General features: G+C 36.5%; 1 protein-coding gene across 1 annotated transcript in view; it reads right to left on the bottom strand.

The window, feature by feature from the left end:
• Positions 1-871: 871 nt before the first annotated feature.
• Positions 872-16,026, bottom strand: part of kdm7ab (lysine (K)-specific demethylase 7Ab) — a 28,883-nt gene continuing 13,728 nt past the window's right edge. The window contains exons 5-20 of the mRNA XM_051884295.1: positions 13,343-13,484; positions 13,038-13,224; positions 12,486-12,648; positions 10,407-10,494; positions 9,587-9,693; positions 9,382-9,473; positions 8,983-9,069; positions 7,616-7,873; positions 7,411-7,535; positions 6,967-7,151; positions 6,686-6,777; positions 6,436-6,605; positions 6,175-6,323; positions 6,032-6,090; positions 4,370-4,637; positions 872-3,573 (exon numbers count right to left, since the gene is read on the bottom strand). Of these exons, the coding sequence (XP_051740255.1) occupies positions 3,485-3,573; positions 4,370-4,637; positions 6,032-6,090; positions 6,175-6,323; positions 6,436-6,605; positions 6,686-6,777; positions 6,967-7,151; positions 7,411-7,535; positions 7,616-7,873; positions 8,983-9,069; positions 9,382-9,473; positions 9,587-9,693; positions 10,407-10,494; positions 12,486-12,648; positions 13,038-13,224; positions 13,343-13,484 (2,261 nt within the window). The 3' untranslated portion in view covers positions 872-3,484. The remainder of the gene's footprint in view (positions 3,574-4,369; positions 4,638-6,031; positions 6,091-6,174; positions 6,324-6,435; positions 6,606-6,685; positions 6,778-6,966; positions 7,152-7,410; positions 7,536-7,615; positions 7,874-8,982; positions 9,070-9,381; positions 9,474-9,586; positions 9,694-10,406; positions 10,495-12,485; positions 12,649-13,037; positions 13,225-13,342; positions 13,485-16,026) is intronic.

A 16,026-nucleotide genomic window follows, 5' to 3' on the forward strand; every position in this document is an offset into this window, starting at 1 on the left:
AAATGAAGCGAGCTGACACTCCCCCTCCCCATGCGCACAAATGGTGCAAAGTGATGGAGGCTTCGCGCAGATGCAAACTCACACCTGTTACTGTGTGAATGGATTGCCAATTACGATTAAATTGGATCTCTGATGGGTTTTTGCAAGAATGTAGTAAAAAAAAAAAAAAAAAAAAAAAAATTCCAGAATTACTTTGCTTACATACAACAACATTTATTTTAAAATGTAAATAAAATGATCACAAAAAAGGTGTTAGAAAAGTAATGAACATTTGTAATATAAGTAATGTTTAGTTATGCTCAGCTGAAAAAAATCTCATATATAAATAAATATATAATTATATATAATATAAATTTATATTTAATAAATATATATATAATTATATATATTTAATTTATTATATATATTATACATAAAATATTATATATAATATACATTCATATATATATATATATATAAATATAATGTGCAAATGTGTGTATATATATATATATTTATTTATAATATATATAATAAATTATAAGATTATATATATATATATGAACATATTCATAAAGATATATGATATATTTTATTTATAATACACATTCACAATTAAATATATATATATATATATATATATATACACACATATACATACACACACACACAATTTAAATATTTATATAAATTAAATTTTTATATATAAAAATTAATTTTTTTATTTAAATACAAAAATTAAATTATAAAAATGTGTTATTAAAAATAATAATAAAAAAAAAACATTATAAAAGAAAACTTTACAGTTCTAATCAGTTATTTTCTTTTTTAAGGGCCAAAATAATGCAATCAATATTGAGTTTTTGTTAACAAAACACCCAGAAACATCATATTCACTCGTAAAAATTTTATTTTGTACAGGCCACATTGTACAACTGAAAATCCCAATTTCAAGAGCCTTAGCTGTGGATTACAGTGTCACAAAATATCCAACAAAATTATACAACCATATAAAATTTCTCAAACAGTTGAATGCATTGAAAATGAGAAAGGACACACCATAAAACAAACAAGTAATTGATTGCACGACCAGAAAATGGAAAACAACCGAGAATGCCAAATAAATACTGTACAAGAACTGCATGGTACAAACCCTGCCTGCAGGCCAGCAATGTTTTTGACTTTTATCAAGCACATTTAGATAATCATTGTGTTTAAGAAAACAGTAACAATATAAAAACAAAAAACTCAAACAGTGTAGTGTAACATAGCTAATGCAGGACATGGTTAGTGCAGTGCGGCATTTTTGATAGACACAGAAGCTCCTCCAATCCCCCCAAAAAACAAAACAAAACATCTCAATCAAAGTTTTGACTGAAATACATGTACACTTCAGCGAAAAATCCTGGTCAGACAAGTAGCACCATAAACTAGTATCTTATCAAGGGGAAAAACAACAGGTGCTACATTAATGGTATCTTCGAAATGGATCAAAACACAATGCTTGAGTATCGTAGTCCACAATAAACCATCATAAAAACCTTGGAAGATGACATACAGTAGCAATACTGTGCTGGTTGTAATCACCTGTGAAATTCTGTCCACCTTTGGGTTGACTGAAGCCCTTAGAAAAATTAGTATCAAAGCTGTTCGTCAGAAAAACAGTCCATATGTGAGCCCTGAGCTGCTGCACTTGTACCTCAGCGAGTCAATGAAATCCGTCATAAAAGTTCCTGGAAGCTTATGGAATGTGCGTTATTGCCTGAAGAGCTTTGTAGATTATGTTGAAGTTGCTGTAAATGGGAATGGGAATACAAAAAGAGGATATTTTCTTTCACGGGGATACTGGTCAAGAAATTTTCATACAAGATTAGATAAAACAGCTCTTTTTGCTGTTGGGAAACCACAATTGAAAGCAAGACCTGACTTTTTTGATTACACTTATTTGGCATTCATCAAAGGGAATCCAAAACCTTGAGCGTGAACAATTACCTGAGGTCTTTCACACAAAACCAGAGTAAACTACCTCAAAATCACACACATATCTTACAAAACGCCATATTTCGATACACGTTGTTGGTACAATTGCAAAAAAATTCTCTCTGTTAAGACTTATTTTACAAAAATAAATACTCTTTTTGTTTCTTTGTAAAAAGACGTGTAGCCAAATACATTTCAACATAAAAAAGGTAAACATTCTCCCACGCTCCATGGCCATCTTAAACGTCTCGTTTTCTTACTATACACAGCACCAGTTCAAACAGTGTTTTAATGCTTTAGAAATTGATGAGGCAGCTGAACTTTATACTTACGAAAACAACAACACGTTTCTGAAACCAGATCTTTAGAATAACAGTAAAAACCAGCCAAATAACAGGAGGTGACATTACTGGTTCAGTACGGATTCAAATCTTTTTTTCCAAACGTTGTGAAAAAGACATCTTGAGGTAAAAATTAAAGACTTTAAAGGGCAGGTTCTTTGATTAAATATTGGCTTCTTATTACACAACACATTTTGTTCTTACCCACAATGCAATACAAATACAGATGAAATTTTGAAAAATGACTGAGCCTGTGAACAAATTTACAGCCACAAATATCTAAACAGATGCATATTAAGACCTTAAAGAACAGCAAACCTCCCTAAATGCTCAATGTTCTCTTTCATCAGTAATAAATACGTCATTTAATAACAGTATAGAAATCATAATAATAATAATAATAATAAAAAAAATCAAGCACCAACATAAAAAAGGAATAAATTAAGGGAAAATGTGTTCTGACGCACCCCATTTGAAATGATACGCTCAAACATCTTTTAAAGGTCAGTCTCTGGATGCCCACTAGGTGGCAACACAGGACCAAATATAGCTAAACTACCCCACGCTACTTAGCTTGCAATATAAAATATGCCAATATGAATACAAATGCTGACAAAAATACATTTTTTCTTTAATTTATCCTTAAAATGTGAGAACATTTTTGATTGACAGGTAGTTCAAGTGGTCAGCCTTGGTGAATTTTGTCTTGAGGCAGTAATGCAAATTTTCTTCACTGTAGTAATTTGCTAGGAAACGTCAGTTGTAATCACAAAATGAGAAGACAAAAAGTCAAGCACCTTTACAAAATCAGTTCATCACTCAATTGCCTGCCTTGTTTAAGACGTACATCGTTGAAGTGATGCGCAAGTTGTGGGAAGCAGCCTGGCAGTATGCTATTCTTTGCTTTCAGCTTCGAAAACCTGATTTTGATGCAATCGTTGAGAACCAAAAGCTTTAAAAAGTGATGTTTTCAGTCTTATTTCCTATCAGTCACCTTGATCCTTTGGATGCACATATTAGCAAAAAACATGTTGGGCGAAGCGCTTTTTCAGATCATTCCGAAGCTTCGGACTGATTGGTAGCCCAATACCATGCTTATGACCAAATGTGTTGAACCAAACACACTTTATACCCTGTCACCTTTAACATGCACACTTAGCATCCAAAATCTGCCATCGCTCCAACTACACAAAGAAGGGTTTGTGTCTGCTCAATTTGAGAATCTTGCCCAGTCGCTGCTTAGCTGTAGCCATGCCTTTCTTAGGACGTTTACCTATAAGAAAGAGAAAGACAAATAAAAAAATTAAAAGATTAAATAAATAAAAAAATTTTTTTTATTTTGTTTAAATAAATAAAAACCAAATAAATAAAAATAAAACAAAACAATATAAACGAAAACATATATAAATAAAAAAACCCAAAATAAATAATAAAACAAAAGCAAATACAAAATAAATAAATAAATAAATACATACTAAAATAAATAATAAAATAAAATATACATAATAAATAAATAAATAAATAAATCGATAGATAACTAACTAAATAAATACATACATAACTAAATAAATAAAAAAGATACATAACTAACTAAATGCACACATACAAATCCTGAAGTAAAAAGATTTACTAATATCTTAAATGGTGAAATGTACGGTTTTTGTGTTAAAGGTGCAATGTGTAAATTTTCAGAGGATCTATTGACAGAAATGCAATATAATATACATAACTATGTTTTTAGTGGTGTATAAAGACGTTACATAATGAACCGTTATGTTTTTATAACCTTAGAATGAGCCATTTCTATCTATATACACTACGAGTCCCCTTACATGCTAAGTCACCATTTTGCACCGGCATGTTTCTACAGTAGCCCTAAATGGACAAACTGCTCTACAGAGCACGTTTGATTGACTAGCTACTCTCTGCGGTCTCAGACAATGACATATGTCCTGTGTTGGCCACCGTAGCTTCTCTATATTGCAATTCGCAACCTGCTAGATGCCGCTAAAATTTACACATTGCACCTTTAAAATGTTTAATATGCAGAGAAAATAGTAATGGCGTACCTTTGGTGGCCTGATTGCTGATTGGTGGTGGATTTGAGGCAGGCCTCTTGGATGGGTGCAGGGGTGGCGACAAGGATGTCTCACAGTATTGGTAGCCCAATGTAGGGCTTTCCCCGTGGGCTGGGGAGTGTGCACGACTGCTCCACGCCTCACTGCTGCTGTTGCTGCCACTGCCCTGGCTGTCCATGAAGTTCTTGTGTTCCTGTATCCTATGCTTGAGTTTGGCGTTATATCCTCCTTCTGAAAGCTCACACTCTCGAAAACCCTCCTGAAGGGTACAAAAAAATATTTGAAAACTGGACAAAATGACAAAAGGTACAAGACTGTAACTAACGGCTTTAGTGAGGGAAAGAACTTCAATCCCATGACGCTCTGCGAATGACTGTGGTGAAATTTAAAACTATCAATTTAATGCTGCAGTATGTAAGTTTTGCCTATTTGTCACCATCTCTGTTTGAAACCTGCAATTGCAGTTATTTGCAGAATTACCATCTTTACGTGGGTTGTGCATCGGCACGGCTCCCTAGCATGAATGAATCTAATGTTTGAGGAGAATGTGTGGCTGTCAGTCACTGCACCGGTGGATACTGTACTTTGGAATCACAGCTTGTAGTCTTGGAAGTATGACCAAAATAATAATTTCACTGGAAAATGTCATCTGAACAAGTAAGTAACAAATCTGCTACCTTTGTTCTGACCAACTGAGAAAAAAAAAGGATTACAATAAATCGCGCTGCCAATGGTGATTAAATCTAAAGATCACTTAGCTCGGATCACGTCAAACCGTGCAAATTATTATTATTATTGTTATACTTTGTTCTCAGATTGTTAATGTTAACAACATCAGCACTGCGTGACTGTGTATTTAGCGTGTATTAGCGTTACCTGTAGATTTCAGTTTCTGTACAGTCTAATCTCTAACGTTAATTTGTCATAGCATACAATCCGCCATCAAAATTTGCTGTGAGAAAAGGCTATAAATGATTTGTCACCTGCAGCATCCTCACATGCGATATAGCCTACTAGCTAGGACTCGTTCTTTATGTAAACAGGCGTGACGTAATGACGCAAAGACGAACGGCTGCATGCTCGAATTTCCCACGGAAACCTACCAGTACCACTTGAATTAGAAAACATTACTACAAGCTTACAGTTGTGAATCGGGCTAAGGTAAGTAGATAGTTTTGAACACTGGCTGGTTATGTAGTTGCTCAAAAATTGATTTTGGATAATTTTTGACCAAAAAAAAAAGTGGACTACAGCTTTAATATTGTTGATTATACCTATAGAAACACTATTGTAAGTTTACTGCAAAATATATAGAGAGTTGATTACCGCAACTCTGATTGGTGGAATTTTTTACAGCATCATGGTTAATGTAGTTTTCACCATGAATTCCGCTTTAAAGACGATCATTTTAAAAAATAAGTTGAAAAGATGTGAACAGATAGCTTCAACAAAGGCATATGCCATCAATTAACAACCCCAGAGCTCACAATAGGTCGGTCTTTAAAGGTTTGTAAATTATCACTAAAAATCAATTTCCCTATGGAGAAAATGGAGTTTTTACTTCCGAAACACAACTGATACACTCTATACAGTATGCCAGATTACAGTTTACAGGTGTATGCAAATGCGTAATAAAACTCATTGAGCGGTTACCTGTGAAGAATTGCTGTCTGAATCCTGGTTCTCCTCTCCTGATGCAATCTCCTTTTTACCTGAGAAAAAGAACACATGCAATATTAATCAAAATAACAATACCTTATAGTTTTTAGTGCTAAAAAACTTTCATGAACTCTTACTGTAGTCAGGGGAGGGATGGTTGGTTCGGGACCACCAGGATTCCTGTGAACTGCTGGGATCTTCTGACTGGTGAGAATACAACAGGCCTGCCATAGACAGCATTCCCTGGATAGCATCCTCTTCTGTGCTTGGCGAGGTAGCAGATTCACTGCAAATGTGATTTGAGATCTAGTTTTACACACGCAAAACCCTAAAATCTTTCCCAGCATTTTGTTGTCATGTCACAATGTCAGGCATCTAAAATCCCTATCAGCTCTCACCTTTTAAGACATTTTTCAAAACGGTCAAGTCTTTGCCTGGACTCATGTGTATCCATCATGTAGCCGGAGCAACTTTTGGCCTCTTTTTGGTTGTCGTCACTCCTCCTAATCTTCTCATCCTCCTCTTCCTCTGAAGAGCTTTCAGATTCCTCCTCAGAGCAGTTCTTTTTCTGCATGGATAAGAGGAGTAGATTACACCTAAACTAGGACTCAATGCTCTTCCTGTGCACGAAGGGAAATGGCTACATACCCGTGTGGTGAACTCCGCTTCTGATTCTGAGTCTGAGGAGATATCTGAATGTACTGATTCTCTGTTCCTGAGACTCTCTTGTTTACTAAGATCTGTGGAAGAAATAGCTCCTTATTACTGGCAGGGACAAAAATTTCATTGAGATTTCATGCACTAGCTGAGAGAATGAATAATACAAATTTTGAAAACATTTTCATTTAAAAAAAAAAAAAAAAAAAGAAAGAATGGTTTATTATCCATGAATAAAACTGTAATGTTGAATTCGAGACTTTTGAGGTTACCTGTAAAGGACTTCACTTCACTGGCTACACGATGATGCTTATCCTCCTCTTTCATATGAATATACACTTCCTGTTCCTCCTCTTTAGGTACTAGTTTAATCTTGAGTGAATCCCTTTTCACATCTCTGAAGCCCTCCTCTTCCTTTATCCTTGGTCTTTTTTCGCCAACATGCTGCCTGTTATCTCTGTGTGGACAATCGGAGAGAGGAAAAAAGGACTTGAATGTGTTCCCAATATTTTATGACCAAAATAGGACAAACAAAAACATTGCAACTGCAAGTAGAGTGCTAAAATGACTATTACCTTACATAATCCTTCTAAATTTAACACTATCATGAAGGCCAGAATGAGTCACTTGTATTCGATAATGTAGGGATTATTATGCTACAATTATTGCAGCTACTGACTAATGTGTGATAATCGTCATAGGTTAATGTGGTTTACCTGACTATTCGTCCATTGCACAGCACCAGACGGAGGTCAGTGTCCAAACTCCGTTCTGCCATTGCAGCTGAGGCCGTGGAGACCTTGTTGAACTTGCCATTGACCTTCAGGTTAAAGGAGGCATCCTGAAAGACAATTGTTCAGGAAAATTATTCCCTATAGATTAGCCTGAATGGTGTTTACGGTGTTCGTAAATCCCAATTACCTCCTCATAAGGACCCATCTCAAGTCTTTTTAAGACTTCTTGTGTGTGCTGTTCGAAAATGTCAAGGTTGGAAGGAACCTTAGGGCCGTGAGAATGATGGTGGTGATGATGATGATGATGGTGGTGGTGGTGGTCACGAAGACGTCTGGCATTCCTGCGAGCGTGAGACCCTCTCTCGTGTGCTGACCTCGTGGAAGGACACGCAGAGCTTCCTTGAAATTTCATTGGCTTGCTTCCACAATTCCCATTCTGGTACTCCTTGGGTGTTCAAAACAGCATTATGAGTTTAAATACAACAATTTAAGTTCAAACAACTCAAAGAATCTCAACGCCAACTGAACAACACTAGACAGCACAAACTGATTCGTAAGAAGACAATTTCTTCAGTCAAATTGCAGTTTCAATGCAGCTCAAAGGGCTCTACACGATCCCAGCCGAGGAATAAGGGTCTTATCTAACGAAACGATTTTCTAAAAAAAAAAAAAAAAAAAAAAAAAAAAAGTATGTACTTTTTAACCACAAATGCTCGTCTTGCACTAGCTCTGCGATGCACCACACATTACATAATCATGTTGGAAAGGTCACGCGTGATGTAGGCGGAAGTACCGTAATAGGGCGAAAAACTCGTATTAGGGTTAAAAATCATCCGACATCGTTGTTTTATTTTTTTTTTGTAAAGGCTGTTTGAATTAGTCTTTACACGATTGCTTTGTAAACACTTGCTTGGTACTTCCGCCTACGTCACGCGTGACCTTTCCAACCTGATTACATAATGCGTGGCACATCGCAGAGCTAATGCAAGATGAGCATTTGTGGTTAGAAAGTATACATTTTTTATTTTTTTTAGAAAATGGCCGATCGCTTCACTAGATAAGTCCTCAGCTGGGATCATGTACAGCCCTTTGAAGCTGTACTGAAACTGCAATTTGGACCTTCAACCCGTTGGTAGCCGTTGAAGTCCACTATATGGAGAAAAATCCTGGAATGTTTTCCTCAAAAACCTTAATTTCTTTTCGACTAAAGAAAGAAGACAAACATCTTGGATGGCATGGGGGTGAGTAAATTATCAGGAAATTTTAATTCTGAAGTTAACTAATCTTTTAAACGGCCGACAATAACAGGAATGCATACCGTTTTCAGCTTAGGCATTAGATTAAGAATGAATGAATTTCCACTGCCACAGACAAGAATGAAAAAGACTGACATAGTTTTAAAACTATTGTTATCTAATTTTTGCCCTCCAGGAGTCTTAAAATGCACATATGTAAATTAGGGGAATCAAAATCCCCCCCAAACCAGCTCAGTTTTCAGACCTTTATATTTCTAAAACCCTGTGTATGGCCATGGTTTCAAGCAGCCTGGCTTACCTCAAGGTACTGGATTTCCTTGGTGAGCATTTTAATGAGATGGTTGGGTCTGATATGGTCGGGGACCTCGCTGGCTGGCTCTGTGACCTGGGCAAGATGAGCACACATGGTAGACAATAAGGGGTTTGTGCCACAGAACAAACCTCAGGTTCCTACCCAATAGCACTGACACCAGATATCGACCCTTTTGGGATGCCCCTTGCCCTCATTGTTCCATCAGGGATTACAATGTACAATGGGATGATTGCAGGTGGTTTTAGAGTTAAGTTGTTTTAAGGGTGCTTTCACACTAGCACCTTTGGAGCAATCGAACCAAGTGTAGTTTAAATATAGCTAAAATTGTGAATTCAGATGATCTGACAAATGCCGTTTCTGGTGTGGTAAGACAATTTCCTTCACCTCTCTCTTTAGCCAGTTCCTCAGTGCAGTTATCAAAGCTTTCACTCCCTTGATCAGGTATTCTGGAGGCAGGCAGTTATCTTCTCGTGATTCTGAAGACAGACAATAAACAGCCGATTAGGAGGGACATCAGGGAACGGAGTGGCAGCTGGCCAATGAATTAAGTGCCCTGTATTGACATGCTGAGTGATTTAAGATGACGTACCTTTGAGAGTCTCCAGCAGATTCTTGGCTACATACCAGCAAATGGCTTCAAAATAAGGAAATTTAAAGAGGTCTGGAGTCTTCAGACGGCGCTCCATCTCATAGCACCTAATATGAGGACATAAGTAGTTCCACTTGAGCCACAACACATACCCAACAACTCAGAAACCAATATGCTGATACGCAAAAATATTAGACAGAAAAAATGGTTCTCGAGACAATTTTTCCACTGCTTAGGTTTCCTAGGTTGGCTATATTGGGATAATTAGAATGTGTAATAATAATAATAATAATAATAATAATCTACTTTTTTTTTTTTTTACATTTATTTTAGCTCTTGTTACTGTTTTATTTTATTATATATTTATTATTTATAATAATAATAATAATAATAATAATTATTATTATTATTATTATTATTGTTGCAGTTTATTTAGTTATAAACAATAGGTTGGCCAGTGTGTGTCTGTCAACAGTATATAATATATTTTGTTAATAATAATAATAATAATAATAATATTTATATTTTATTATTTTAATAACATTTTTTCCACATTCATTTTGCTTTGTTGTGTTATTATAATAATAATAATAATAATAATAATAATAATATTACTACTGTGCTGTTGGGGACATTTTCTTTCTAGACAGAATTTTATTGAAGAAAATTATGTATATGCCCTGTATATTTAGCTAATGTGTCTGAAAGAGGAAACAATGTATATCTGCAAAATGTTTTGGTCAACTTTTAGGAGACACCATCAAGACAGAAGCCACAGCACTCCAATTCTGATTTCTGAAGACTGAAAGCTCTCACTCACCTGAGCTGCATGCCTATGTTGAGGTTGTGGAGGAAGTTACCGCCGAAAGCCATGCAATCCTGAGAGGTGAGAACCGCATGGATCCATCCTGCAAGAGAGGTCAAGAGTGTGTCAACAGCTGACCGACAGATGCAAACACATTCAGACATCTGGTCTGAACTGCAGCTGTCCCCTTCAAGCCAACAGTGAGCCATTCATATCCGGTGTACGGCAAAGCTGGACCGAGAGACCAATTTCACAAAATCCACTGAAAGGTTTTAGACAATTCAGACCTCGAGTTCATAGAAATGTAACTTCAACACCTTTAAACTTTACAAACATGCTCCTACAACAAACAGTGTAAATTCACAGGACTTCAAATGGCGAGCAAAAGTTCACATACGTTTGCTGGGTGGGCCATGATTATACGGCTAACTGAGATCTGCTGAGGGGAATCAAACCCCCAGAGTGTTTCAAAACCACTGCAGACTGCAGAGCCCACCAAACAACCAGTCTGTCAACTACATCCACGACTTCCTGTCTACGCTTCAACATATAGGCCACATGCGAAGTGTGGGAAAGCATAAATATACATCAGATTCAGAGGCAGAGCCTCGACAATGAGCAACTTTCATATTGTAGCTTTTGAAGGACTTTTGAAGTCTGTCTCACAGCAGGGGGATGTGAAGGTTTAAACCGGTCTGCTAGTGCCATCGACACAGCTGGGAACCAGATTCATTTAAGACCATGTATCCTGACCTGCTCATTTTGAGTGTGAGGTTTCATAAAATGTTGAGATTTATGACGCCACCCATATATACCCTATTATATGACTTCATATATGAAGTCATGATGACAATACACTATTGGATGTTTGTGCAAGTATTGTAACTCAAAAAAGGCTTTGGAGTTTCACTAATGAACATTATACTGGATAAAATGTTGCTAAGATTCATGTAGCTTTCTGGGTGGTAAGAATGACTGCTCATTCCTGCAACGTCTGAAACTGAAACGAAAAACACAAATCAGGTCTGGCCTTCCTGTGAAACCACCATTAAAAAACAGCTGCTCCACAGTAAGTGGAATACCAGTTCCTCTACGGTTCCTCTTGCTCCAACATCCGTGTGTCCGTAAAAAAACCCTCAGACAAACATAATACTTCATTTTTCTTGTTTAATGTGAAGGGAGTAGTTTTTGCACTACCAGAAAGTAAAATAATGACTGTTTTTAAAAACAGGTTTTCACTTGAACAGTAGCCCAACCTCAAATTCCCGCCATTGGTTGGGCCTGTTGCTGCCCTGGTTGGCTTAAAGTCAGCATTGTGACATATCTGGGTGAAATGGCTTCAGGAATGAGAAAAAAATAAAGTATTGCAGGACTTTTTGTCCATCGGGAACCGATTGGATGGTTGTGGTTTGCTATTGCTGAGATCTCATGTAAGTGACAGGTTGTCCCGCCCTCGCGACAGTAAACGCATCATTAGAGATGGAAAGAGATGTCGTTTTAAGATGGAGGGGGAAGTTATTATTTTGATTAAAGATTACGAAGGCACATGAATTTTTAAAAAAACGATGTGCACAGATAAATCATTTATAATAAATACTGCAATATTCCATAAAAAAAGAATGGTCATTTTGTGTCATGGAGACTTTAATCTACTGCCAACATTTTTCTCTGCATAAATATCCCACACAAAGAATTTAACCAAGAAAAATTACATTTCACTTTTAACTAAAAAAAAAATGTATTATACAATTCAACTCCTCATCTTGAAGTACCTTAGGATAATTAGGATAAATAAATGAGAAAAAATAAATAAATAAATAAATACACCTCAAAGTTATTATAGTATAATATAATTTATTTTGGAACCAAGAAGAAAAAAAGCGATTTAATTTCATTCAATTTTATTTGAATCGCATCAATAAAATAAAATAAAATAAAATAAAAAAATAATAAAAAAAATAAATAAATAAAAAAAAGAATAAATAAAATAAAACATAAAATAAAATAAAATAGAATAATAAATAAAATGAAATAAATAAAATAATAAAATAAAATAAAATACACTGATGTGCCCAAAAATAAAAAGATGCTAACCTGTTGGAATCAGAAGTGTTGTTCCCTGCCGCACGACACACTTGTAGCACTTGTCCACTTTCTCCCCAAAGAACACTTCGCTCTGGTTTGGGGACGAGCTCCACTCCTCATATAGTGCAAGGTTGGCCGGGGTCGGCTTTATCAAGTAAAAAATCTTCTCCCCCTGCAGGTAAGGTATTTAATAAGTCATTGATCCTCCCTCATTTTAGTTTTACATAATTCAGCAAATTTGTTTTTGAAAAATCGTTAAAAAGTTTGTGGTCATTAAGATTTTTTGTTTTTTAATGTCTCTTATGCTCACCAAGGCTGCATTTATTTGATCAAAAATACAGTAAAACATTTATATTGTGACATTTTTACAATTTAATTTATTCCTGTGATGCAAAGCTGAATTTTCAACAAAACATCACAGTGTCACATGATCATTCTAATGTGCTGATTTACTGTTCCAAAAACATTTCTTTTGTGGAAACCATGATACATTTTTTTTTTCTTTTTTTCTCAGGAATCTCTAATGAATAGAGAAATCAAATGTTTGTGATGCAAACTTACCCACAAGACATGGTACCACACAGAGGTGCCCCCAAAATCAATATGGAAGTCGGTATAGCTGTCCTTCACACCCATTAAACAGTACTTCTGCACAAACGGCTTGGGAAAGTAAGAGTCATCAGGCCAGTAATTCTCCACCCAAGACATCTTCTGAGCGATATCAGGGACCACCACCAGCTCTGACATCCTGAGCGGAACACATTTAAGTTGTCATCAAAGTGTACATTTTCTCTGCAGTCAGAAAAGGCACCTTTGTGTTGTTCACTGTCAGCAATGCAAATTAGTCGCTTTCAAACAATACTAACTGGGTGTCTGAGAACTCCAGACTGATGACGTTCAGGACTTTCGGCCGCTGAGGGCTGTAGTAATACTTCACAAAAGCACTCAGTTTCATCTTGCTGTCCGCTTGCCTGGCCACATCGATGACATCTATCACTTTGTCACCTCCTATAAGCAAAGAGAGCAAGTTGAGTGATGTGCATGTGTGGGCATCAAAGGAACAGAATACCATAACAAATATTATTACCCAAATAAACTCAACAGGGATAAATTACAATAATCAACATCATTAAATGGCCATAAAGCATATTTCAAATGAAAGAAAGATTGAACATCATGTCAAATGCCCAGAGTCTTGGCACTAAAAATTTTCCCATTGTCCTCAAATAAGGCCTCCACCAAAGCTACAATGAAAGATCTGCTTCATTTGATGTTTCTTAACAAGAAATCAGCTGATGTTTATAACTGTGAGAGACAAAACTGGCAGGCAGAACATCAAAACCCATCAGAAAGCTGCTGGGAAAAACCTCAAACACTGAGCAGGACAGCTGGTGCTTGTGTACACAAACGGCACCCTAGTGTACCTAGCCAGAAACAGACTCATCCCACAAAGACGTCCATAAAGTTATCCTTTACTGCTGTTCTGGGATCAAGACTTGCAACACTGCCAATAAAAATGGCTATTGGATCCTTTATGGATCCAAATCCACACAACAAACACGGATTCGATTTTAAAAATTCCAGGCACTCCAAGCTCCAAGACTGTAATATATGTGCATAAATTAAAGCATTTATGCTATTAATTACTCCTTTTCTCCAGTAACAACAAACATTTTAGTTCTGGAGATATAAAATGTCTTTTTTAATCTCAAAAGCATGTTCCCAAAGCAGTGTGGGACAAAAGCGGCTTTCAAAAACGCAGGAGTAGAGTGTGGTTTGTCATTATAAGCAAATGGCAATGTGGAAAAACCCACAATGTTCGATTTTGCTGGCTGGGGAGCCATGCAGGCAAGCTGCCCATTGAAGTAACTGAATTAGCTGGGCAGCTATCCTGCAGTTAGCAGTCAGAAGTGCATTAAAGACAAAAGCTAGAGCTTTTAGTGCGTGCCCCAGACGTTACGTCACTGCAGTTAACTTTAACAGTCATCAAGCAATTTAACTTACATGCGTACATTTTTGGCTGGCATATTTCGTCAACTCAAAGTAGCACATTTCTCAAATTTAATGTTTTTGGCTTTATGCTACGAATGCTAAACAGCATATCTCTTGCACATAGACCAGAAAACAAGTGTGTATATAGCAAGATTAGTGATAGTTTTGAAGGGCCAAAATCATTGCCTGAAACGGTGAAATTAGCACTTAATCCAGTAAACGGTGTTATTTTGTGCGCCCAACACGGATAAGCTACAACGGCTGCATCCGAAAGCTTAGGTTGCTGACTTGTTGCCTCACAGCCTTATCAGGCAATGATTTCTGAGGTGGCGTTTGCGCATGAAGGCAACTCATGAAGCAGATTACAGACTTCTAAGGCACCCTTAACGGTTTAATGATCTACAACAAAACAGAGCAAGCTTTGGTGACAACCAAGCAAATATATAATTACTATAATGGTAATTTCTCGCTAGAAATAACATCAAAAGTGGAAAAAGTTTACATTTACACAAACTATCCACCAACCACAACTTTCAGACGCCATTTTTATATTTTTAACCCAACCGTCACAGAAGGGAACACACAGGATTGTGGGATATCATAGGCAGCGAAGGATACATTTATGCTGCCTTCAAAAATCGACAGGAAGTGAAGCTAATAGCGGCGTCTCATTTCGAAGGCTGCATCCTCTGGAGGTCGCACTTGAAGGCTGCATACATCATTTAAGAAAAATAACCATTGGATTGCAAAGTAAGAAAGAAAATACAGTATTTTACACCTCATGAGGAATAACCAATCTTTTCTTAAATAAGACATCCTTGATGACGTATACAGCCTTCAAATGCGACCTCCGGAGGACGCAGCCTCTGAAATGAGACGCAGCTATTGGATTCGGAAGTGCCTTGATGCCTTCCTATCTTGGAATGCATCCTCCGAAGGCAGCATTGTTTAGCTTTCGGATGCAGCCGACAAGTCAGCAGTGTGGACGCACTTCACTGTGACCAAAAATGATGCTAGAGTAGCAATATGTAAAATTTGCTGAAGGACTTTGTTTCAATATATCATATATAATATAATAATAGCATATATAACAAACAGCACTCTAAATTTAATTACCAAAATGTTATTATTGGTTCTTGTTTTCAAATTAAAACTTCAATTTTGGTTTCTGTTTTAGCAAAAAAATAGTGCATCAGCCAGCTGTTTAGAAATGTCGCACCTATCGACGGTCATTGCTAAAAAGTCACATATCTCTTTGCTTAGAAAAGGTTGAAGAGCAAAATAAACAAGAATCTCTTGACATTTCTCACAAACTCCTACATATCTCAACAGCTAACTCTGACAGCAAATTAGCAGAAACAGGAGCGAAAATGTCAACAATTAGCATTTTGCACTAACATTAGCAATGTGCTAATGTGTTTGCAGAGGAAATGCCTAAAAGTTTTGACCGCATTTGTTGGGTCACACACACACACACACACACACACACACAATACAAATCATATTCTTCAGTCCACAAATCATATTCATTCTCTTAACGTGTCTTCACACAAAAAAA

Source organism: Ctenopharyngodon idella, chromosome 24 (assembly GCF_019924925.1).
Source record: "Ctenopharyngodon idella isolate HZGC_01 chromosome 24, HZGC01, whole genome shotgun sequence".
Taxonomy (NCBI): domain Eukaryota; kingdom Metazoa; phylum Chordata; class Actinopteri; order Cypriniformes; family Xenocyprididae; genus Ctenopharyngodon; species Ctenopharyngodon idella.